Raw genomic sequence first — 26120 nt, 5'->3', positions numbered from 1 at the left:
CCATCTTTCATCATTGGTAGATGGGGCTGGCTTGTCCCCCTTTGCTGTGGATGTCCCTCCTTTTTATGCAGATGTCCAGCCAGCTAGCCTGTGGGCATCCAGACCAGTGCTGCTAGGGACTGGGGATGCTACAGGGAGGGCACCCTCTGAGCATCCACCCTGCCATCCCTGACTCTGAATTAGTGTGGGATTCACTCACACTGTGGAGCTCTGAACTCCTGTCTGCCTGACACACAGGCAGGGGTGGACCCTGGACAGAGCTGAATTCACAGTGTGGCAAGAGACCGGGGAGAAGAGCCAGAGTGTTGACTGGCCAGTAGACCCATCTCGCAGGGAAGGAAACAGGCCTGAGCAGCTAGCAGCCAGGCCCATATCACAGTCCAGACTTTAGCCCAGGGTCTGCTGGAACCTCCAGCTTCGTCCCCAGGTACACCTGCAGATGCTGGCATGAGGCTCCTAACTTCCAGCTTCCAGAACTGTAAGCTAAATGCACTTCTATTCTGTATAAACAACACAGTCTCTGGCATTTTGTTATAGCAAAAAATCAGATGGACTGTTACCAGCACCACATGGCATGCCCACATCCCTTCCCAGCCCACACAGCGCTGGTGGAGGCTGAAGGTGTTGAGAACAACAGGGCCCAAGAAACAGCTTGTGATGTCGGGAGCCACCAGCCAACTGGGAGAAGAGCAAGTGTGGGGAGTCCCATGACCTTCTAGCCCTGGCCGGATTCTGAGACTCCGTGACTGTTTCAGAAGGGACCCAACCAGGGTTGGGCTGAGTGTCAGCCTTTCCCAGCCTCTGCTGAGCGGTTGACCATGTGATCTCAGGGCAAAGCGAAGCATCTCCTTCCAGGCAGCATCCCTGAGGGAACGAAGAGTGAATTTACTCGTGTGGAGCATCTTAGGTTTAAATGTGGCGTGCACTGGGTTACATATGCCACAAATTTTCTTTATTGACTAGAGTAAAAAGGAGCTACGATTGGGACTGTCCTTGTGAATCAAGAAAAGACAGACTGAGCCCAGGAGAGGAGCGTTCCTTACCAAGAGTCACAGAGGCCACTGCCAGAGCAGAGCCACCTCCAGCATACAGCAGGTGCTGCATTAATGCTCAGTGACTGTCTGAATCCTGCCTTGCTCACAGACTGTATGTGGCTCCCTCTGTCCCTCAGTTTCCTCATCTGTAGAAAGTCCGTGGAGTCGGTCACAGGGGATCTAAGTACAGCAAAGACCCTAAGCGGCATGCCGGCCACAAGCAGCACAAAATGGAGAAGATGGGACCAAGCCTTAGTGGCCGCACTGCCTGCCCAGCGACCTGCACGTTCTCACCTTAGAAGATTCTGCCCCAGTGTGCCTGACCCCAAATGGAGCAGGCAGGACATTTGAACCCCAAAGTGCCCTTCGGCTGTCACCTGGCCATCAGCTATCTTCCCCTCCCAGCACCACTGCCTCCTGGAGTTGCCCCCAAAGAACCAGCCCCACCCTAAGTCCTGTATCAGTCTCTGCTTTCAGGGGACCCCAGAGCCCTGACTAGTGGGGTCAGCTGTAATGTGATCCTGCAGGGAACCCCTGAGAATCCAGTGACCACACTGCTGTCTCTGGCACCCAGCCACCTCAAGCCTTGTCATGACTGATATAAAACCAGCACAAAGCTGCAGGTGGGAAAGAAGGCCCGCGCCCTGGGAGAGATTATGTTATATCCACACAAGATACAGATCTTAAAGCCCGTCAGTGCTGGTGCCCTGTGTGGCCCGGGCACACAGTTCCCAAGGTATTAATCGCAGCGGGGGTGATCCTGGGGCTTATTACCCCTTATCCCCAGCCAGGCAAACACAAGTACCTGAAAGAGATCCAGACTCATCACCCTTAGCCTTGAGACCACAACACAAGTGCCTGTCACTCTAAGGACCCCTTCCGCATGCAGCCTCAGGTCTGCCAAAATTTCTCTGTACTTGAGTCTCATTCTCCCACCTCTAAAGCTTGGAGACCACAGCAGCAGCAGAGTTGAACTTGACACTGCTGGGGATGGAACCCCAATTCTATTCAAGGCTGTGTGGCCTTGAGTCAGTGCTTTAACCTCTCTGTGCCTTAATTTCCTCATTGATAAAATGGGAGAAATAACAGACTCAACATATAGTGTTTAATGCCAATGAAGTACATGAATATTCATAAAGTGCTTCAAAGCGTGCTCCGCGGGCAGTAAGTACTACGTAAATATTTGTTAAATAAATATCTCGAAGGGCTGCGGTGTGATTGTCAGAAGATAAACGTGAAAATCTGCCCTACGAGGTAGAAACCTGTGCAAACATCACAGCTGTGAGTTCGCTGAGTCTCCATTACCCCACAGTGGGTACTCCTTGCTGGGTACTACAGTGCAGCACACAAAGGGAAGACTTGGAGGTCTCCACACACCAGATGACCTACTACCCTGTTCCCAATGTCAAGAGCCTCAGATACTAGGGAGCCACAGACAGTTCTAAGCAGGAGGGACAGGTCAGCCACTGATGCCCCTCACCAGTAAATGACTATGCACCGGGAGCCTCAGCTCTGTGTGACACGTTGATGATGGCTCTTGCCCTTAGGACTGAAGAGAGAGCTAGGTGCTGGGGAACTCTCCAGAATCTCACAGTCCCCCAGGCCTGGCCAGGCACACTGACCAAGGCTCATGACTAAACTGCATGTCCTGCCCATGGCCCTGGACAGAGCAGGAAGACTCAGGCTCTGGGGATTCTCCAGACCTACAGGCTGATGCTCTGTGGCCAGGAAGATCTGGTGGCCGGCAACATGAAGACCCAGTCAGAAAGGTGCTGACCAGCACAGTGACCACTCTGGACAGGGAGAAGTGAGCAGGTGTTTATCCAAAGGCTCAGCAGCTTGCTGGGCCCTAATGTGTTTGCCCAGCAGCTCAGTCCCAGATAAGAGGTCTGGGGATGAGCGGATAAGCCGAGAGCAATTAGCCCACCTGGGCAGGGGATGAGCCTGGGGAGGAGCAAGGGCCACCACAGGGCTGCTGAATACAAGGTGGACACCTGGCTGATCAGAGGGGCTGAGTGACAGCCACATCTTGTCCTACCAATGGTCCCTGTGGCTGGGAACAGGTAGGGTGGAGCCACATCTTCAAAGTGTTGTGCATGGGGCTCCCCCAGTAATGGGGGGAGACTGTGGGGATGAGGGGGTCACAGATGGGGAAGAGCTGCCTTCCGTCCAGTCACTCATCTGTCTACTCAATCAGTTATTCATTCACTGACTGACTCCCCTCTTCATTTATCTCTCACCTTCTCTGACTCAGGCACCTCAGCAGCCTCATACTCTGCAGTGGCTCTAACATTCTCTGTCCCCGTTTCCCAGCTCCCTGGAGGACGACACTCTGAAGGATGATGTGGGGGGACCGGGCAAAGATGGCTCTCACTGGACTCTCACGGCAAAGGAAAAGCTCCCATGATGCTCTCTGCACTAAGAACACTGAGACACTGAGAGGAGGGTGTCATGTGACCATCAGGGACAGGCCCTGCTGTAGACCTGCTGTGAGCCAGCCTACACCTGCCGGGGAGGATGAGGAAACCAGCCTCAGGTGTGTCACTGTCAGCCAACATGGAGGTCAGAGAGGTCACAGGGCAGAGGTCGCACGCACTTCCTAGTCTCACTGGGTGTCATGGTGGCCAGGCACAAGTGAAGGTCACATGTCAGAGTGTAGGGGTGGTGCTGCCAGGCTGGGAGCATCCACCAGGCCAAGCATCCTTAATACAAAAGTCTGGAACCTGAAAAGCCTGTGTGATGTGTGATGTCCAAAGTGGGAAAAATCCCACACCGCAAAGCAATTTAGATATTGTATAAAATTGCCATCCATGTACAAGCTGTAGACGAGACTCACAGGGCATTACACCAGGCACATGCAATTCCCAAACCTGCAATCTGGAAGCACTTTTGTGTCCCAAGCATTTTGCTCAGCCTGCACCCCAAGCAGCAGCACCTAGAGGGCTTTATACATCCTATGTCTACTCATGTGGGGAGAGTTAGAGCCCCTTTGTCAGATGCAGACACGTGGGCTCTGAGAGGCAGAGTAACGTACTTAGAGCCACACAGCAGATGTGTGTGAAGCTGGAGTTCACTCAGTCACTCTGTGAACAGCCTTCTACCCGAGTAGGGTTTCTGAGAAACACAAGATGGGGGTCATACAGCACGGGGTGCAGCCAGCAGAGGTGAAATGAGGTTGGGGGCCCTGGCTCCCCAGCTCCGGCTCTGGTCAGAGGCCTGGCTTCACCCTTAGTCTGGATGAATGGCTGCTTCTCCCCTCCCCTTTATGAAGGCTCTAATTTTAGCCAGCCACAAAGTCAGACGGAGGGAGCTTTTAAACCCGGACTGATTTATGCTTTTCCTTAATTGCTCCAAAAAAGTGCTCTGCATCTTAGAGGGAGGCGAGGTGGAGACGACTCTATTTAGGTTACAAATTTAAAGCTAAGTTCTCACTAGCCTGACAAGAATAGGAATCCACTTAACTCCATCTCAATAGTCCCCACCCTCTCCTGCCTGCTAAGCCCCATCAGCCACCAGAGGAGAAGGTGGGGACCACCAGGAGTACCCCAAGGGCACACAGTAAGCAAAACTTGGGAAACCCACTCCAGCCACCATGGCCCATCCAGAGCTTCAAGAACACAGGTAAGCACAGAGAGGCTGCTGTGGTGAACAAGGGAGGCTCTGTTTTCAGGCTCTGTCAGGGAAGGTCTGAGGAATAAGACTATGTCTATCACTGGGGTCATACTTCTGTGTAGGTCATCCAGGTTAAATGACTGACCTCTGCAAAAGTCCCCACCAAGGCCCTCACCCTATAGACATGAGACCTGCCATTTACTCCACCTACACTCCATGGTGTTCAGAGGCAGGACCCTAACAGCCTATCCACCGGGCAGGCTGAGTCCCCAGGGCCATAGGCTGACCACTAATCCTAGGAGAGCCACAGGTCCTGTGGACTGCATCATTCTCTACCACAGTGGCTTCTGTCCATCCTGATGCTTCATAAACACTGTGTACGCAGCTCAGTGCTGGGGTGGCAGAAATCTCAACGCTCAGCTGAGTCCAACTTGGCTGTTGCAGAGACATCTGGGAGGGAAAGTCCAGGCTCAGACTGCTGCAAAGCCAGAAACCCATGGCCCCCCTTGGGCCGTCCCCACCTACCCCCTGTTGCCCCCACCACCAGTCTATCCCCAGCCTGTCTTGCATACAGGTATAGCAGGTGATGATGGACAGTCAGGCAAAGGCTCAACAATGCATTTCTCCTCTTTTCTCTTCCACTGGCCAGAAAGTAGGACAATGCATCCCTGGACAAGGATCCTGTGATCCATAATGGATCCTTGTGATTCTGTGTGGAAGAGAGTTAGCTGCTTATAAAGACCCTGCAGTGGGTCCTTAGGAGAACAGAAAACCACTGCAGGTGAGCCTGCTGGGTAGAATCAGGGGCTTGCTTGTTACAGAGCCACCATGGCTAACTGCTACACTGTATAGCACCATTGTGTGAGTGGGGGAGGGAGTGACTTCATTTGATTCTTTTCAAAGATTTTTATTTTGTGTATGAGTATTTTGCCTGCATGTATGTATGTGCACCACATGTGTGCAATGTCTGCAGAGGCCAGAAGAGCATGCTGGATCCTCTCGAACTAGAGGTACAGACAGTTGTGAGTCTCCATGTAGATGGAGAACCAAACCCATGTCCTCTGGAAGAGCAGTAAGTGCTCTTAACCACTGAGCCCTTCATTTGATTTTTAAAACAAACACTTGAAGCCACTAACAATTTCGCTATGTATAGATTAGAAATCAGAGACTCGCAGAAGTGAAGCAACTTGCCCAAGACCAGATAGCTGGTAGATGGGGGGATCAGAACTGGTACCTGATGACCACATCTGTTATCCAACCACTTTGTATGACAATGCACTGGTGACCTGAAGTTTAGATGAGGGGTCAACAGCCTTGCTTCTGCAAGCAGTGGCTGTCATGCTGGATGACATTTCACAATCTATGAGGAAACCCCTTCTCTCCTCCCAGGGAAAGAGGAAGCCATGGGGACTGGGAGGTGGCTCAGTGGGTAAAGTACTTGCTGCTAAAGTATAAAGACCTGAGTTCGAATCCCTAGAACCCACACCATGGTAGAGTGTGTCTGTGATTCTGGTGTTCCTATGTTGAGACATGAGGCAGAGACAGGAGAGTCCTGAGGCTGTCCTCTGACCTCCACATGCATGCCATGGCACACGTGTACTTGCAGCCACATATACAAACATCCCCACTGCCCTGAGTTGATTGAAAACTGAAGGCCACACTGCTCAGAGTGACACCCAACACCCACTATGATCCTGGTCACACCCTCAACCCCTCCTTACCCGCCTACCAGTCCACCACTCAGCCTCAGCCCTTCACCAGGGACAGGCTTGATTTGACCTTGACCTTGTCCCTGCCCATGATCCAGGGCTGGAGTCAGATCCCAGCCAGGCCAAGCAGGTGAACACCAGGTCTAACCCAGAGCCCTCCATTTCTGAAGACACCCCAGAGGGACACACGGTAGGTATAAATCTGAGCCAAAGACCCTGGAAAATGGGCAGGACCCCTCTGCTGGCTCCCAGCCCTTTCCTACCATCCCACCTCCAGCACCTGCCTTTTCCCAGCTGGGACTGGAATCCCATGCCCAGCGCCCTCCCGTTGCCTCCTCTCCCTCTCTCTCCACTCAGGCCCATAATGCTACACCACTAATAAGATTAAAACGTATCTCTTTCTCACAGCATCGATTCATAGCGCTGATTTACCGCTGCTTCTCGGCCGCTACAAAACAGATGCGCGGGCCGACACCTTAATCTCTATCCATCTCCACACTGCCAGCGAATAACTGCTAATTAATACCTTCCTGCCTCCCGTCGCCTGCCAGCTCTGAGGGACATCAATACATGTGGTTCCCTGCCACAGGCTAGGCCCTCAACTGGATCCTGTTGTCCCTCCAGAACTCAACCAGGTGAGGGGCGGAGCTTCCCCTCTGTCCTCCACACCAGATACACATAGTTAGCCCGCAAGAGGACAAACGGGCTTCAAGGGGACCCAGCTCCCTACAAAGCAGTACCCTGCCCAGTCTCAGTTTCCTCATTTGCAAAGTGGAGATAGGGTGGGACTCAGCATGGACCTCTGCAGAAATCAGGCCAGAGCTGGACCTGTGTGCACTTCCTGATCTCTGGCCTCCGGCTTCTCCCAGGCTTGGCTGTCCTCTGGTGTCCCCAGGCCTAAGGGGCAGCGAGGGAACTACAGGTGACAGATGTCCAGATATGGGAAAGGTCCAGGGAAGAACCCACCAGAAAGACTCAGCGACAAGCCCAGGCCAGATGATTGGACTCTTCCAACTTCTCATCTTCCTCCTACTCAGTTCAAAGACACTGCCACTGAGAAGCCCTCCTGAATCATCCTTCCTCTAGTGTAGCCATCCTGCCCCAACCCCTCACTATCCCCTAACGTGGGATGCACAGGGCCACATCCAGATGTTTGCATCTGTCTCACCCACTCCTGTCAGTGCCATATCCCCTGGCACATGGTAGGTTAGTCAGTGGTTGATAAGTGAAAACAAATGACAGCTGATAATAACATTGACTAATAAATAATAATAATAATACAGAGAGTCAGATCCTCCTTTTTCCTTTTCCTATGCTTTGTGGAGGGTCGTGAACTCAGGACTAGAGGCCTGTACTGTGCTATGTGACACTAGCCTGGTCCCGCAACCTCTCTGAGCCTGTCTCTGGCATTGTGACTGCAGGACTGGATGACTTAGGAATGGTGAACACCTCCCAAGGAGCATAGGACACAAGCTCAGACCCCGCTTTGAGATGAGGGTGGGGGCGGGCCAGCAGCAGTGCCAGCCGGGCACTCAACAAAGCACAGTGAAGTGTGGGATCCTAGGATGTTTGGACTAATTCAACACTCCTGTGAGGCAGGGAGGTGAAGCAGGCTGGTAGTGGGGAGGAAGGAGGAAGGGGTGTGGGGAGTATCGTGGGCTGGGCCAGGACTGAAGAAAGCACCACACAATGACGGCCTCCACAGCAGTGTACTGGTGCTGGGTGCGAGACATGGAAATCTGGGGATTTGTGCCTGGTAGGCCCCTGCTGGTGGCCTGGAACAACTCGAAGACCCTCTGGGTCCCGCATGCAGGAGCTGAGGAGAGTGGGGCCTACGCCTTGCGGCCCCAACTGTGGATACCTCCCTGCATCCTCCTGTGCACTCGCCCTCTAAGGTCTTTCTTGGCTGCTTTACTTTCAAAGCCAAGTGGAGGGAGCCCAGCCTGAAAAACAGAAAAGCAGAGCTCTTGGCTCCACAGCCCCGTCTTAGTCTATGTGCCACCTGCCACAGTGTTCTGGGGGTGCCGTACGGAAAACTATGGGTTCCAGAGAGCATAGTTTGGAAACTGTAAGCCAGTCAGACAATGGCTGCACCTCCCGCTTCACATTGCCTTCTCAGGCTTTGCTGGAGTCCCTTGTAGTTCCTCCTGATCCAAACCTACACTTGGCCGTTGACCCTTCCAGTCTCTTCTTGCTCAGCAGGTGCCTCTTCCTGCCCTGACATTATCTGGAAGACCCATATCTTTAGTTTTGCCCTTGAGGATGAAACTCAAGCAGGCAGCCTCTACCTTGGGCTCATCCTAACCTGTCCAACTAATGTCCAGCACATCACTTGGAGTACAGTGATATCTAGTAAATGCTTGTTGGAGGGATGGTGGGTAGATGGATGGATGGATGGATGAAAGAATGGATACATGACTGAGTAGGTAGATAGGTAGATGGGCATATGCATGAGAAGACAGGTGGGTGAACAGATGGGTGGATAGGTAGGTGGGTGGATGGATGGATGGACGGGTGAACGGATGGATGAATGAATAGATGGGTGGGTGGGTGGATGGATGATGGATGGGGTGGATGGGATGGATGGACCAATAGATGGACAGACAAGTGGGTGAAGAACATGAATGACATGGATAGGTAAATGGAAAGATGGATGTACAGGTGGACGGATGTGGTGGTTGAGAGGACAGATGGATCGAGAGAGCATAGAAAGTCAGGAATTCTCCCTTCCTCACAGGTATGACTGGCTCTAAAGGCCAAGTGGGTCCATCAATAGCTGCAGTGTCTCTGGCATGGACCTCCACTGGGCTCTTGGAGGACCGTCACACCCTTGTCCAGACCCCAGGGCATCTACACACACTTCTGTCAGCTCCCCAAATGCTGCAAGCACTTGAACTGTCCCAGCACCTGTGCTACTACGAGGTGGGGGGGGCACTGACGATGAGTCACAAGGGGTCTGTGGGCCCCACAGTGTGTGAGCAAGGCAGGTACCCTAAAATGGTTGCTGAATGAATGAATGAATGAATGAATGAAGTGATGTCTCAGAAAGCTGACTCACATGTGACAGGGACTTGGTTCAAACGGGGTAGGTTTAGCAGAGGGACCGGCATATACAAAAGGCCTAGGGCAGCTCCCATCATGGGAGGGAAGGACTTTCTGTCTAGTTTTATGGGCCCCCAGTGGTCCTCCCTTTAGGTACCCACCCCTCTTCCCGGAACACTGTAGAGAGGTTCCCTCTGAAACCATGCTCTTTGAGGTTCAAGGAGGAGAGAGTATTGGCTGCAGACTCTGCCCCTCTAGTATACCCCCCCAGACCCATCAGCTGGACCATGTCTCCATGGTCACTCACACACCCCCAGCCACACCCTACCTGTCTGCCCAGCCACACATGAGTCACTGAACACAACTACAGCATCTGTCTCTCTGACTCCGTTCTGTGTGAACCGATGCTGCATAAATAAAGCCCTTTAAAATTTAAAGCCTGGGTTCTGTGCTCTCTGCAGGAAGCTGTTAGCACTCATTGGAAAGAGGTCAGAATAATCTCGAGGCCAGAGACAACGGTGCACAAGGAACATCCCCCAGCCATAGAGAGGCACAGGGAGGCCAGGCCTGCAGCCTTCCATAGCGACCCACCTGTAGGGTCCTGGAGCCCCAGAGCTCACTCACCTGCAGGAGTCACACATGGTAGGGACAGGAGGTGAGCAAACATCAAGTCTAGAAGGGACAGTTAGCAGAGAAGGAAGCCCCACAGACACCATGACCACCCATGAGCTGTGCTACTCTGAACAAATGATTTAAACTCTCTGGGATGAAGGCTCTTTTGTGAAATGAGAATCTCCGTCAGCAGGCACCACCTGGGGCAGCTAAGGTGTCACGAGCACGTTCATCCTGGCAGGGATGGTCAGTTGAGCCTGGTGCACAGGGTATGTTCAGAGGACCTTTGCAGATGCTCAGGGGATGTTCGCCACTGGCACTGCTCATAGGTAAAAATAACATTCTCAGGCAGCGTAGCTGGGCCTGGTCACACCCCATTTTGGACCTGGAGTCCAGGTTTGTCTCCTGGTGCACAGTAGAGATAAGTCCTTTTTGGCCATTGGCCTTAGACACCTGTTCAGTAGGAAAGGAGGCCATCGTTCCTCCCAGGGTGGGGCCTACCAGTGAAGCTGTGTGCTAGTAACTTTCTAGTTACATTCCCTTTAGCTGTAATAATACACCATGACAACAGCAACGTAAGATGGGGTGGGGGATTTATTCCTACTCAGGGTGCAGTCCATCATGGTGGAAAAGCATGGTGGCAGGAACGTGAGGTGCCTGGTCACGTCACACCCACAGTCAGGAAGCAGAGAGAGATGAGGCCCATATCACTCTCTCCTTTCCATCCAGCCCAGACCCCAGCCCATGGGATGGCACTGCCCACATTTAGGGTGGGTCTTCCCTCAGTTAACAGAATCTAGACATTCCCTTATAGATGCCTAGGGTTTTGTTCCCAGGTGACTCCAGGTCCTGTCAGGCTGACAGTCACGCTGTCACGAGGTGGCTGTGAGCACCAGGAACTCATAGAGTCACCTGGGAAGCCACGTACTGCGGGTCTGACTGACCTCACCTAGCCATCCAGGCCATGCTGTGTGTCACCCCCACCTCCACTTCTTTCCCTGCCTCCCAGACCCCTGCATGCCCCAGACCTTTCGTAGTCAATGACTGTCTTTGAAGCTCCCTCAGCTCCCTTCTCCTATGCAAACTCCTATGTATCTTTCAAGACTTAGCCATGTGTGGCTCTTTCTAGTGATCTTTGGCTTTTAAGTAGGTTAGTGATTCCCTAGCCTGTGTCCACCAAAGGCTTGTTGGCTATTTCCATTTTAGAATTTCCAACAGCACTAGTTGATTTGCATAGTGACTTGTCCCATGAAGCTGAGTCTACCTGAGGACACTGATCATGGCTGACCAGCTCTGGCCCAAGCTGATGCTCCCAAGGGGTTGGGTCTGCACCACAGGCACGAGTGACTATTGGAGTGGCCCCTGTCCCTTTTGCATCTACTCTTTGCCAACATCCTATAGGGGCTGATGTTTCATCTCAAAGGGCTGTGCCACCCTGAGCAAGTAACTTAACCTCTCTGGGCTGCAGTCTCTTCTTCTGTAAAATGGGGGACCCCACCAGTTGCGGGAGAGTCAAATTTATTCTGGATGTGGTTGGAACTCTCCCCAAACATACTGCCATGGAAGATTCACAGATCACCCCAAACTGCTCCTCCCACCAATGGTATAAACGAGCAGGGAGAGTTAAGGAGGGTTTGCAGAAATTAGATCATGGTGCTCAGGACCCCCACACTGGGTGCCCTCCCACCAAACAACTGGTAATTTTCGAGGTGCCTGTGCTGCTCTGAGCCGAATTAGGAACCATGACTTTAAAATGGAGCCTCTTGTTTGTTTTAATATGGACTAAGAACCTACAATGGGTTTGGCCAGCCATACATTACGGCCAGCACAAGACAAATGACAGAGGGAAACCATTTCAGTTTGACTTTCAGAGACCAAAAACCATGGAAGATGTAGGATGGAATGTGGCAGGGACCAAGGTCATGGAGGGTGACTGGACTTGGTCATCTCAGCAGGGTGTAAGGCAGAGAACCCCCACCAGCACACCACCACCCAGGGAAGTGGAACTCTTGGGTGGCCTAGCACCCTGCCCGTGGAGGCTGCTGTGGCATGCTGCCCTATGACAGTGCACAGAGTGGGCAGATGGCAGCCCAGCATGCAGAACTTGAACATGAGTCCTTATCAGACACTTTGAACAGTCAGGTAGGCAGAAAAGGTGCTGAGCACCGCAATGTCACCTGGGCCAAGTTGGTCCCCAAAGAATTTTGATCACTGGTAGCCTCGGCTGTCCTGAAGGGTCACACACTGAGCTGGCCCCAGGGGCCTGGATGTACCTGCTCAGAGGCAGGGCCAAAGGCAGGGCTGGCGGTGTGGACAGTCATACATTGGTGTAGGGCCAGGATACTCTGTCTTGCCCCCATCACTGAGAAGATTCCAGAGAAGAAATTGCAGCTGGCATATGTCACAGCAATTCCCACCGAGCACCATGTGCATAAAGCCTCTCTTGAATTTCAGCTGGCAAAATTAGTCATCATCAAAGTCAATTTGAACAGTCAGGTAGACAGAGGAGGGGCTGGGACTGGGAAGTTGAGGGTCAAGAGGAAAGTGCCTGGTTAACTCAGAAACAGAGAGTTGAGAAGACTGACTGGGGATGTTCTTAGAGGAATATTTATCTCCACTTTGGGGCCAGCTCCTCACTGAAAATGCTCTTAAATTTTTTATTTTTTATTTATTTTTTTTAACAAAAGCATGATGGAGGATCATCCCAAGGTCTAATGCGCTGACTCACTCATGGGCCCTCCTCCCTTTGACAGTCCCAGCCAGGCAGGCACAGCAACCGAGGGCAGTTGGAGAGCACCTGTTTGTCTGTGTGTGGAGCCAGCTGCTGACGGATGTGGCTTGGGCCGCACACAGTGGGAGCCAGTGGGGATAGGAGGAAAGATGATCTAAATGGATCTGAGGAGAAAGCTCTCCGTGGGAAATAGAGTGGAAAACAGACTGGGGTGACAAATTGGTGCGCCCTGGGGGTGAAGTCATCCATCAGGGAGATGGCCAGGGAAAAGGGAAGCACAGAGGATGCTGGGACATCCCAGAAAGAAGGGCACAAGGTAAAGGTTGCCACCAGCCAGTGCGGAGACCTGGTATGTCCTATGCAGACCGCAGTGTCTCTGGAGAGCCTGGCTGCTTCCTTCTACAAGCCCTACATTAGAATGCTGCTTTTCTGCTCAGGAGCCCCTGTCACTGCTGGTAGCATTGTCAGAGTGGACAGCTGAGTCCTGAGCACTATATATCACCACCTCCATCGCAGTTGGCTGGGCAGTCTTCTCCTGATGAATGGGGAAACTGAGGATGGGTAGACTGCTTCCCGGTCCTGGCTACTCCCCCACACTACAGGTGACCCCAGTTTCTTACTCCTCAGTCCCTGCAAAAACAGCCCAGAGATGGCCCTTCCCAGGTCCCCACACCTAGCCATGGCTACCTGATCCATAAGAGCTCACAGATCATGTGGACAGTGGCCCCAAAATTCAAGCCTTCTCCTCAGTCTCCAAGCCCCTGGTTTTCCCTCCCCACCTGTCAGCTCCCAGCTCATATCCACCCACCATCTTCACAGACTGCCTGGTCCATGCCACCAGCTCTGTATCACACTTAACATTTTCCCACACATTATTTACCTAAATAAAGCCTTTTTAAAGAGAGGGAATTTAAATCACTGCCTCAAATGGCAAGCTAACACTACTTGTTTTAAATAGATTGAAAACCAACAACAAAAATGATAGTGGTGTGAGAAGCTGCTCATGTTTGTGTGTCCAGCTATGTTATTTTATTTAATCTTTAGACAAGGTCCTGCTATGTAGCCTAGGCTAGAATAGAACTTGCTATGTAGGCCAGGCTGGCCTCCAATTCATCATCTTCCTGCCTCAGTCTCATGAGTTCTGGGTTCTTATGTGCCACCAAGCCCAGCCTCTTGCCCTTCTGTCTTTTTGCTAACTATGTGATAGAGGTGATAGAGGGAATGCATCTGCCTGAGGTGCTCTCCTGGCCCAGGAAGTACGATAGTCTGAAAAAGAAGACACTGGACCTTCTCTTCCCTGATCCCATTCCTGGTGACTTCAGCTAGGTAGCAGCACATTGCACTCCAAAGGAACAAGGGCTATCTAAGGAACTTACTACTGAGGTAGAAATGTCCCCTCGAACCATCCCACACAGTGGCCTCCAGCCTCTATGGCTGGTGTGAGCTCTTGGGATGAAACTTTGTTGAACTCAGTTTCATAGACACTTGACAAGTGTCAGCCACAAAACTGGCTTTTCTTTTTATGTGTTCTGGGGACCAAACTTAACCTACCCCCCAATGTCCTTTAATTTTACATTTTATTTATATATATCTTATTTATTTATTTTTATGTGTATGAGTGTTTTGCTTGCCATGTATACAAATGCACCCTTGTATGCAATGCCCTCAGAGGCTAGATGAAGGCGTTGGATCCCCTGGAAATGGAGTTACTGGTGCTGTTAGCCCATGTGGGTACTTGGAACTAAACCTAGGTCCTTAAGATTTATTTAATTAAATTAATTTAATTAAAGTGTTCTGCCTGCACATATGAGAGTGCACCACATGCACACCTGATGCCCGAGAAGACCAGAAGAGGGCGTCAGAACCCCTGGAGTTACAGTTGTGAGCCGCCATGTGGGTGCTGGGAACCAAACCTGGGTCCTCTGCAAGAGCAGCCAGTGCTCTTAACCCCTGAGCCACCTCCCCGTACCTTCCCCTTTACTTTTCATTAAACATTGGTAGTCACACACAATCACCGTGTGTGCGGTGTCTGTGTGTGTCTGTGTGTGTGTGTGCATGTGTGTGTCTGTGTGTCTGTGTCTGTGTGTGTGTCTGTGCATGTGTGTCTGTGTGTGTGTGTCTGTGTGTGTCTCTGTGTGTGTCTGTGTATGCGTGTGTGTTTGTGTGTGTCTGTGTGTGTGTGTCTGCGTGTGTCTGTGTGTGTCTGTGCATGTGTATGTGTCTGTGTGTGTCTGTGTGTCTGTGTGTGTCTGTGTACGTCTGTGTGTGTGTCTGTGTATGTCTGTGTGTGTGTGTCTGTGCGTGTGTGTGTCTGTGTGTGTCTGTGTGTGTCTGTGCATGTGTGTGTGTCTGTGTGGAGGCTGGAGATTGTCTGGTGTCTTTCCTCAGTTGCTTCTCTACCTTACTCTTTGAAACAAGGTCTCTCACTGAACCTGGAGCTCGCTCTTTCATCTAGACTAACAGATCAGCAAGCCCCAGAGATTCACCTGTCTCCTCCCCTAGTGCTGATGTTATAGGTATGTACCATCTTGCCTGGTGCTGGGGATCCAAACTCAGGTGCTTATGCCCAGTAAATTCTCTTCCCCAGCTCCTCCTCCCCAGCCCTGTGGTCACATGTTGAAATCTCTGTTGCTCTGAACTGGAAGCCACATGAGCACCAGGTCTGGCCTGTTCCTTCTCCTCTGGAATTCTAGAATCCAACATGGTGTCTGACCCAGGAATCCTGCAGTCCTTATCTGTTGTACGAGAGTCAGAGGAAGGGAAGAGGAGGAAGGAGGAGGGAGCCTGGCCAGGCTACAAGCTCAGGTCCCACCATCCATATTTCTGCTGCGAAAGTGAACAAAGAGGTCTTTGTAAAGTGGCTGCCATGGCCATCCCCACCTTGCTCCTTCCACCCCTCCCTGGGACAGAAAAGTAGGTGGCCGGTGACAATTACTGGCCCCTCACCTGCTCTCTGGAGCGCAACACCTGGCCTTTGGCTACTGTAAAGCCTGAATTCCTACTTGACAAAAGTACCAGCTGGCTGGCTCAGGGGATGATCCGTGAGTGCCAGCTATGGCTGCCATGCCACCCGCTCTGTGCACCCCAAGCCTGGCCTCTGTGCCCCAGAGCCCCCAGTGCTGCCCTCCCAGGCTAGCACAAAGTCAGGGTAGCCCCAGTGGACACCTTCCTTTGGGGGTGTGATAGAGGAAGAAGGGACGTCACCAGAGAGATAATGGGAGCGCCCATGACTAGTCAGAGGAGTGGAGCGCCTCTGCAGAAACAGAAACAAAAGGGCAGAGGGGCCAGCTTGGCAAGGGAACAAAAACCCAGGGGCTCAGCTGCCTCGCTCCCTGGCAGCGCCTGTGATTTATGAGGTTGGGGACTGCCCCCCACTGGAGTGCAGCCAAGTCCCCACCCAGCGCGCTCCACACAGGGTTCTTCAGGGAATGGTAAACTGGGACCTGTCCCTCCATGTGTGCTCAGTGTGTGCCCAAGGAAGAGGCCTTCCTGACCCTGGCATCGGGGCTGGCCTCTTTAAAATGGGAGGACAAGCCAGTCTGGATGGCGTAGGCCTGGCCTGGGATCCCAGCTACTTGGGAGACTGAGGCAGCAGGATTACAAGTTCAAGGTCAGCCTGGACCACTCATGGAGACCCTGTATCAAGAGTCAAAAGAGCTAGGGATATATAGCTCAATGGAACAGCACTTGCCTCTCATGCAGAAGACACTGAGTTCAAATCACCAGTGTTTCAAATAAGGAAAATAATAAATAATCAGCAGGGAAGGGTGTGGATAACTTCTTGTTCCCCTGGCTCTGACTATAATTCCAAGAGTTTGGAACTCTGAGAGTTTTTAGTGCTCCCAGCGTGGGGCTAGGCTGTACCTCCTTGTCTGGGCACTGGGCAAAGGAGGAGGGGGTGCCCCACTCTGTGGGAGCCAAGGGTCTGATGATTCTCAGACGCCTGTTCTGTGCTAGGCATCAGGGTCTCCTCACACCACCCAACAATGGGGCACCCAACAATGTCCCAGAAGTTGTACCCCACAAGGCTGGAGTTAGGAGCACTTGTGCCTCTGGGGAAACCAAAGCTTAGAGCAACAACCGGGACCTTGAATTAACACATAGAGCATGTCAGAATCCAACCCAGTCAGAGCTGGAGACGCAGAAGGTTCTCCCCAAATAGCCCCCTCTTTCCATCAATCTTGGCTCTGGTTCAGGCTGTGCAGCCCTCGAAGGGCTCCAACAGGACGTAGGGGGCCGTGGTCAGTCCCTAAAGAGTAGCATGAATTCCTAGAGGCTGTCTCTGCTCTGGCAGTGCAAGCAAGCGTGTGTTGCCCAACAGAGGTTCCAAAGAGCTCCCAGTTGTAGGACCAAACTCACCTTCATCCCCAGTCACAGGCACAGTCCAGATCCCAGCCTGGCAGGCGGCAGCCTCTGCCTGTATCCCTTCCTCCATCCAACCTCCAGCCACCTCACAGGCCACCTTCACAGGCTCAGTGGTCTTTCTGTTCTCTCCTCCCTTGCCCCCTCCACACTGTCTAGCAGGCATGTCCAATCTCTTGTCACTGTGAAAGACGCTACCATTTACAACTGCAGGCTCCAGAGCCCCACAAACCAGTGACCAAAAAATAAATCACAAAAACCTCATAACGTTTTAAGTATATGATTTTGTGTTGGGCCACATTTGTAGCTGTCTATAGCTGTATGTGACCCCTAGGCCTAGAGCTGGACACATGCCTATGATTCTGTCCTCAAAGGCTTCCTGGGCCAGCTCTTTCATACCCAGGCCTCTCTTGTGTTGTCTGTTTAATGACTCACCCTCTCTGACCCTCTCAAGCCAGTTGTGCTTTTGGGGATGTTCACACCCTGCACGTCCTCCATTTGGGGGAGGTTCCCTTTAGGTCTGAGGTGGCCGTTCACTAATGGAGCAAATCCATTGACAGATGCGAATCAGCCACACAGCCTGTCAGAAACTCCCTAATCACAATCCCAGGCCTGCTGCACCCCAGTGTACCATGTAAAATCTCATCCCTCCCCTACCCCTCACTTCTTACTCATTTATATTTATTTATTTGACACAGGATTTTACAGAGCCCAAGCTAGCCTCAAACTCACTATGTAACCAAGGACAACCTTGAACTCCTAGTCTTTTTGTACCCACCTCTCTTGGTTTGTCCAGTGCTGGTGATGGAACCCAGGGCCTCTTGCATGTTAGGAAAGCACTCTGCCAACTGGGCTACATCCCCAGCCCTCAGTCCTTGTTTGTTTTTGTTTTTAATTAATTCATTTTTATTTTATGTGTACGTGTGTATTGCCTGCGTATAGGTAAGTGCACCCATGTTGTGCAATGCCCGCGGAGGTCAGAAGAGGCTGCTGGATCCCCTGGAACTGGAGTTATGGACAGTTGTTAGCTGCCATGTGGGTGCTGGGATTCAAACCCGGGTCTTCTGCAAGAACAACCAGTGTTCTTAACCTCTGAGCTATCTCTCCAGAAACAAGGAAGCCAAAACTGAGCAAGCAGTGATGGGCCCGGTACACTGTGCCAGGCTGTGACCAACTCTCAGCCCAGTTCAGGTGGGAACTGGAGCTCATGACTACCAGGTGCTGGGCCACAGAGCAGAGATGGAGGTGGGCCCAGCAGGTGCACTGCCAAGTGTTTGCTAGCTGGTTCTTACTCAGCCTTCCCTGATTGTGGTATTGACCATTTCTAGGACATTGTGTTCCCACCATAGTCAGCTAAGGGGAGACAGGCAAGTAGATGACTGGTGTAAAACCTGCCCCACCCCAGAGAGGTGCTCACTGCAGGGAAGCCTTGGGCTGGCCACAAGAGCTATCCAAGCCTCATAGGGTCATCTGTAAAATGGGGAGGTGATTTCACAAGTAAGGGTTGCAGGGGGATATAACATGAACTGTGGATATACCTGCCTGACATGGGGCTTGGCACATAGAAACCACTCACTGAGTGCTTTTCCTCCCTTTCTTCTCTTTTCCCTCCAAACATCCATCACCAGCCAAGGACAGTGCCCTCCTCCAGGAGAACCCAGCAGCAGCAGGAAACCCCTTTTTTCTTCCCACCCCCTTCCACAGCTGGCTCGTCCCCTGGATACCAGCTGCGGTCATGGTGTGTGTGACAAAACAGAGCTGGACAGTGGGTATATTCTCTCCCAGAGAAGACCCCAGAGGTGGTGGTCAGAGCAGGGCCAGGAAGCAAGCCAGGCCCAGTGTCTGGATTGAGTGCATGGGTCGAAGGAGACATGAGTTATTCACTCAACAAACATGACTCCAGAAACTTTGTGTTCAAAATCAGTTCAGGTGCAAGGGATGGGGCTCAGGGATGCCCACCCACCCTTAAGACCTGTCAACAGCTATCTTCAATCTTGGAGGAGGGTAGCTTACAGAGAGTGGTGTTCTTGTGAGACACCTGAGTCAGGAGATATGCATCAGGGAGTATGGGGGAGAAGGTAGGTTGAAGGGAGGCTGGAGAAGGGAAGAAGAGAGCTGTGACGCCAAGCCCAGAGCTGGGAGCTGGCCAAGTCCAAGTCCGGGGAGCAAGAAATTAGCAGACTCTGCTCTCTAAGTCTTATGGCCCATCAGCACTCTTGCCTGAGGTCTGGGGTGAGGCGCACACCTGGCCAGCAGAGCAGGATGGAGGTGGTTATCTGTGCCAAGCAGCAGCTATAGCACCAGGGGCCTTTTGGGTCCATGTTCTCTGGGTCGTAAGCCAATGGGAGCTAGCTTGTCTCCTCCCAGACCCCTGGGGGAGAAGCAGGGCCATGGGGGTGGGGGGAGGCAGGCTGAGATTCAGCCAACCACCTCCTGGACTTACACCCATTCTTTCATCCCCTGAACCTCAGTGTCCTTCATCTGAGCAGTGGGCACAAAACTAGCTGCCTTAGTGTCTAATGAGTCATTCTCCCAGGGAATGACAGGTGGAAGCATCTGGCCGGTTCTGGGAGTCTACTGGTGGACCCAGAGATGAGGTGTCTGAGGGAAGTGTCTCCACCATGCCAGTCAGCTGACTGTCTGTGAAAGAGCATCTGTTGCTCCAGGATCAGAAGGCTTTTGTGCCCAGGAAGTTCACCTGTGTATCTAGACTAAATCCTACCTGATGCAAAGCTTATCATATACCCTTTTCTTTCTTTTTTAAAAAATTTATTTCTTTTTATTTTATGTGTATGCATGTATTGCCTGCATGTAGCTAAGTGTACCCGTGCCATGCAATGCCTGCAGAGGTCAGAAGAGGCTGTCAGATGCCCTGGGACTGGAGTTATGGACAGTTATTAGCTGCCATGTGGGTGCTGGGATTCGAACCCAGTCTTCTGCAAGAACAACCAGTGTTCTTAATTGCTGAGCCATCTCTCCAGCCCCATACCCTTTTCATAGAAACAGGAAGCCACCTACCAGTTCTTCTAAACCAGGATGCCTGTGTCTAAAGGCTAAAAGCAACTTTTTTACCCAACAGCCCTGTGCTGAGCACCCACTGTGTGTTTGGGGGAAGATGTGATAACAGACAGAAACAAACAAGGCCCTAGCCTCAGCAGGTTGGTGGGTGGGGGACGGAGGGTCCCCAGAGGACATTTCACAAAGTGCGTCTCAGACTGCCCTCAGTGGGCCTCTGGCGTCCAGAGAAAAGCAGAGAGCAGTATGGGACCAGCCACCTCCAGTCAACCAGTGGGCCACGTATGGTCCTCCTGGTGTGACCAAGGATGAGGCTCACAGCACATCAACCTGCAGAGTCCAGCGCAGTCTTTTCTGTACAGGAAGTGGACAGACTTTGGGGGGCTTAGATTCCAGAGAAACTGATAAGGAACTGGAAGTTTCAAACCCAACTGCTGCCGCCAGAGCTGGTGGTGCTCCGGGTTAACAAGGCAACCCTCACTAGTAAGCCTTTATGCCACAAGGACCCGACTCCTGCTGTCTCTTTGGCTCCTTTGGGCTGTACAGTGACTGTGTAGTGACCTCATGGCCTCTGCCTCCTGCTTCCAGCTCCACACATTGCATGCAGGGGCTCTAGCTCTGAATCCTGACTGCCCAGCGGGCCTTGAGGAGTAAGCCTCCTTCCCCTACCGCCCCTGGCCTCTGGGACTATGAAAGCAGAGGGGCCTCACCTCTCTGCTTCCTCCCCAGAACTGAAGATGGACATTGCCCAGGGGTGACATCACAAGCTTCACTATCTATGGTTGAAGTGGAAGGTAGAGCATGCACAGCACATGGTCCAGGTGGCTGCATTGGTCTCCAAGGACCACAGTGCAGCTGTGTGCCTACTGCTTCAGACCTGGTGGAGACTCCAGGTTTCCATTCATGAAAAGATGCTCATTTTTGTCCATTGTTTTAAAGAGGGTAGGCGAGGGAAAGAAAGAGGGAAAGGAAGGGGGAGGGGAGGGGAGAGGAAGGGAGGGGAGAGAAGAGGAGGGAAAGGAAGGAAAGGGGAGGGGAGGGGAAGAGGAGGTAAGGAAAGGGGAGTGACAGGAAGGGAAGGGGGGAGGGGAAGAGGAGGTCAGGAAAGGGGAGTGACAGGAAGGGAAGGGGAGGGGAGGGGAAGAGGAGGTAAGGAAAGGGGAGTGACAGGAAGGGAAGGGGAGGACAAGGGCAAAGAGGGGAAAGGAAAACACAGGAATGGAAAGGAAGAAAGGAGATGGGACGAGAGAGGACCAGGGAGGGAAGGAGGGAGGAGAAGGGAAGGAAGGAGGCTCTCTTCTGAGCATGTCCTCCCCCCACTGGGATGAGGTCATGCCTGTGAATCCTCTTTACAGAGGTGCCCTGCCCCATGCAGATGCCCACTCAGTCTCTCAGTGATGACGCTGTCTCTCAGGGACACACCCTCTCCCATCTGCGCAGATGAACACACCAAATAATTCTATTTCACCTTGAGTTTGGTAAAGGGTGAAATATGCAGGCTGAGACCTGGATGCCCTGAAGTCATCTTCATGATGTGACAGGCTGAGGAAGGGAGGGGGTGTCAATCTTTCCAGGGAACAGGGCCCAGGAAGGAGCTCAAATAGGGAGGGACAGCCCTGTGCCACCCCTGCTCACCCTACTGACAGCATGGCCTAAGGAGGGTCACACAACTCCCCTGAACCTCAGTTTCCTCCTCTGCAAAATGGAACTGATTTTATGATTCAGAAGATGTTAAGGATTTGACAAAAAGAGTAGGATGAAGCATGCAGTCTAGAGCCTAGCTCAGTTAGGGTAGTCACAGTTCCTGTGAAGGCAGATGCTCCCCTCCGTGAAGATGGGTGCTCCCCACCACGGTCTGCTCTAGCTCTGTGCCTGCCACACTGCACACAATACACATTGGTTGAGTACATAAATGAATCATTGTTCAGTGGCCCGACAGTAGAGGGGCACAGTGGAAAGCCAGCCTGGTGACCATCAGATTAAAGACCCTCAGGATCCTAGGAAACCCACTTAGCAGAATGGGCAGCCGCCTGTTGGCTGGTCTCTGCTTTTGAAGTCCTGAATGGAGTACAGCAAATCCCTAAACTCCATCACCACCCCCAACTTGCCAGAGTGAGTGGGGTTCAAGTGCATGAGCCACATTCCCAAAAGCCAGGACAATCAGGCCCAGGCGTTGCCCCAGCCACCTTGGTCAGCACACCCTGCCCACTGGACATCTCTGCCACCAGACGGAACAGTGGAAAGAGAGCCTGGGACAAGGAAGGAGCGAGAAGGTAGGAAGTGCTTTGATCAGTTTCCTAGTTTGTGAGGAGGGTCCTAAATCCATGAAGGACTCCACTGGGGACCCCAAAACGCAGTCATACAATCCAGCAATCAAAGAAAAAAACAGAAAACAAAAACCACTGAGTCAAACCCAGCTGGGATATTAGGAGGGAGTGGTCTTAGGTTGGTAAAGAATTGAGAGAAAGGACTGCCTATCTCAGATCCCAGCACCGAAACGCTCCAGCCCTGACATTCTATCCACTGACACCCCCAAATTATAGTAGTGCCTCATATATATATATATAATCTATCTATCTATCATCTATCTGTCTATCAATCTATCTATCTATCTATCTATCTATCTATCTATCTATCATCTATCTATCATCTATCTATCATCTATCATCTATCTATCTAAAACTGTTAGCAGTGTTCATGGGCAGAGGGGATGGAGTTTGGGCAGGGGGCGTGGTCTGAGGGATCTTGGGTTAGGCTTGGGCGGGTGGCTCTGCAGCCAGGCTGGAGACTCACCCAGGAGTGTGGCTTCCCCAGAGGGAGCAGCAGAGAGAGCTGGTTTATGAAGTCAGGTCACCTGTCAGCTGGGCTCCAGCTCCTTCAGCCCCACCTTCTTCCCACCCACTTACTGACACCAGCTGCAGAGCCAGAGCTGGGAGGGCCACCCTAACCCCAGCCCCACTGACCAGGACGGGCCGGGCTCTAGGTGCCTTCAGTTTTAACCAGGCCTGGCCAGCAGGCAGTGGACAAGATCTGGAGCGCCTCTCATCTCCCCCCTTCTTCGCTAGCCTCGGATGACTTCCCAGGTTCAAACACCCAGGCAAAGGTACCCCTGGGTGGTCTGAAAGTCCAAAGAAACATGAGCTTCTTGCCAGAACCCAGTGGTAGGGAGTGGGGCTGGGGAAGGGCCGGAACTTCCGGCCTAGCCAGTACTGCCCCAGTAGACACTTCCCCAAGTGGAGCGCTTTGATTGGTCACCGTAGTGGCAGCACAGGCTAGGGACCCTGGCCGTGGCCCTCCCCTGGCAGTGACTGTTTTCCTGCGGTCCCCGAACCAGCACAGTAGGGGTGCTGGGCCTGAAATTCACTCCCCATCCCTTCCCAGGCATCCCCCTGGCAGATGGCCTAGCAAAGGCAGGTGCATCAATCTCAGCCACTTGCAGGGAGGGCGCCCTCCTCGGCCACAGTCCGCCTGTAGTGCCTCGTGAGGTCCCTTCTACTCCAGTCTTCCCTCGTGGTGTAGCCTGGAAGGGGAAAGAGGACCCACCCTGGGGATCCCGCGTCTCCTCTGCAGAGAAGAGGACATGTGTCGCCTCGGGACCCCCACCCCCTCCCACCCACCCATCCAGCCCTGCGTGCGTGCAAAGTTTCGCTCCGCGATCTGGGGCTGCAGAGCTGGGAGGCCGCGAGTCCCGGCACCCGCGCGCCTGGCCCCAAGGCGCTTTCCCTGGCGCCCAGAGCCAGAGCTTCCCGCAGCCTGCAGAGGCCAGCGAGCCGAGGTGCCAGGGCTCTTAGGGTGGGATCCTGAAGCAGCCGGGATTCCCCACCCGACTCTTCCCATCCCCTCCCCGGTGTCTTTCTATCCTGCGCAACCCGGAGTGAGGGAAAGGGTGTTTTCGCGATCGGTCCCCAACCCCCAATTCCGCTCCCTTCAACGTCCAGGTGAGGGCTCCCCTGCGTTTCGACAAAGCCCAGCGCCCTTTTGGTGACACTGGGACCCGGACCCTTTAATCTTGAAACCTCTAGAGGCATCTGAGGTGGGGAACCTTCACCCCCAAAGTTAGAACGAGATTTTGATATACTTCAGAAAGTGTTTGCTTGACGTGTGGAAGGGATGAAGTACCCGACTGGCATCCCCTCCCCCTCTGCCACCCCCCCAGGGCCACCTTCGAGGGCTCAAATTCAGTAATGTCTTACATAGGTGGATCCAGCTCTTTCCAATGACCTCAGGAGTTGAAGGGTTATTGGGGACACCCCTTCTGCCCAGACAATCTCAGAGCCCAGGTAAGCCCTTTCCACTGTGTGTGTTGGAGGAGGCCAGGACTGATTCTTCACCTCCACCTAATTGGGACAGAGGCCAAGGCTCTGCTGGAGACAAAGGTACTTTGTGGCACTCTCTCACCCCAGGAGTCTGGCTCTGACTTCAGTAGAGGTTTGAGTATCTGTGAGTATCTGTGGTTGAACCTAGCTTGAAGAAGGACCTGGAGGGTGCTTAGCACCTCTGGAATGGGCTGGTGCCTAAGCTAAGACTCTCTACTGGTCGGTCCTGCTGGTATATACTGTCTGTTCTCTGCTGGAAAAGGTGCTGGGTCCTCAGGTTCAAACTTCATCACTGTTTAAGACCCAACAGACAGTGGTGCTGGGCTGGAGGGCCCAGGCAGCCTCAAACCATGCACAGTGGAGGTGTGGAGTTCTGATGACTCTGGGCAACCGGCTGAGCTTGTTTCCTTCCAGTTGACTCAGCTTAGCCCAGGGCCAAGTCTACTCCAGACACACAGACACGAGCCTGTTCGACCCCTTCCAGCCCCAGCTGCGACCCTGCTCCCCTTCACACAGGAACTCCAGACGCTCCCTTGCACTCGTACACACTCAGGCTACCAGCTTATACGAGTTATGCCTGGCACCTCCAGGCATCCTATGCAGGCACACCCCTGACCAAATGTCACCGTCCCATCTCCTGTGCATACAGAAAGACTGTCGCTGTCCCAAAAGAGACCAGCACACCCGGGATACACGTGAAAGAATCACTTTACCATACCCATCCCTTAACAGGCTCACACGTAGGATGACACTCACTCATACACCACCAAGGAGCTGCAACAAGCTCACACTCCCAACATTCACACTTTCTCATGCAGACATCAGTGCAAAACTGATCTAGACACTCTGACACCCTTCACATACTCAACAGACCCACACCATTTTAACCCACACAGGGCCCAGGCACACATCTTTTAGTGTGCTCCCCAAACCTCTCCTTGGACACTCACGAATAGACGCAACAAAGACACACACGTACACACACGCACGCCCTGGCACAGACCCATGAGAGCTTTCTCCAAAAGAGCCACCCTCCCTCCCCTAGCCTGAATGCACAGATCTCCGCTCCAGGACGGTGCCCGGAACCCGAGCCTCTGGGAGCGACCCGGGCCCGCGCCCTTCCTTCCCGGTCCCTGCGCGCGTCCCCCGGCCCCGGGCTCCCGCGGGCGCCCGCACACTCACCGCGCGCCAGGTCCAGGATCGCGGCTAGCAGCAGGCAGGCGCCGCGGAGGAGGCTCGGAGCTACTCGCATGGTGCCCGGGAGCTGGCGGCCGGGGCCGGGATGGCGGCGGGGACGGCTATCGCGAGGGAGGTGGCGGGTCCCCTCGCCATGGGCTCAAGAGCGCTTGTGCCCCGAGCCGCTGGCCGAGGCGGTGACCGGCAGCGCGGGGCGCCGCGGGGACCTCCCCATGCCACCGTGGCCGGCTGCGGGGCTGTACCGGGCTCCACCGGTCTGGGTGCACCAGGCTGCTCCGGGCTGCACCGGACTGCACCGATCCCGGCGCACCGGGCCGCACAGGGTCAGGTTCGGGGTTGCGCGCTGCTCCGGCTGCTAAGCTGCGCGCGGCGCCCTCGGCAGCCGGAGTCGGATCGGTGGCGGTGGCTGAGTTTGGAGCCGAAGCGCTGCCCGCGCCGCCGCGCTCTGCCCGGGCTCTCGCTCTGCCCGCGCCCCCTCCCACCCCGCCCC

The 26120-nt window shown here is 53.2% G+C and overlaps 1 protein-coding gene across 1 annotated transcript in view; it reads right to left on the bottom strand.

Annotated features, from left to right (window-relative positions):
- The window catches only part of Igsf21 (immunoglobin superfamily member 21), a 251959-nt gene extending 226176 nt beyond the window's left edge, over positions 1 to 25783 (bottom strand). Inside the window, exon 1 of the mRNA XM_008821807.2 lies at positions 25616 to 25783. Coding sequence (XP_008820029.1) covers positions 25616 to 25685 — 70 coding nt within the window. The 5' untranslated portion in view covers positions 25686 to 25783. The remainder of the gene's footprint in view (positions 1 to 25615) is intronic.
- Positions 25784 to 26120: the final 337 nt, after the last annotated feature.

This window comes from Nannospalax galili, unplaced genomic scaffold, assembly GCF_000622305.1.
Source record: "Nannospalax galili isolate Female #2095 unplaced genomic scaffold, S.galili_v1.0 scaffold1688, whole genome shotgun sequence".
Taxonomy (NCBI): domain Eukaryota; kingdom Metazoa; phylum Chordata; class Mammalia; order Rodentia; family Spalacidae; genus Nannospalax; species Nannospalax galili.
Note: the sequence above shows the minus strand (reverse complement) of the source record. Positions and strands in the feature narration are given on the sequence as shown.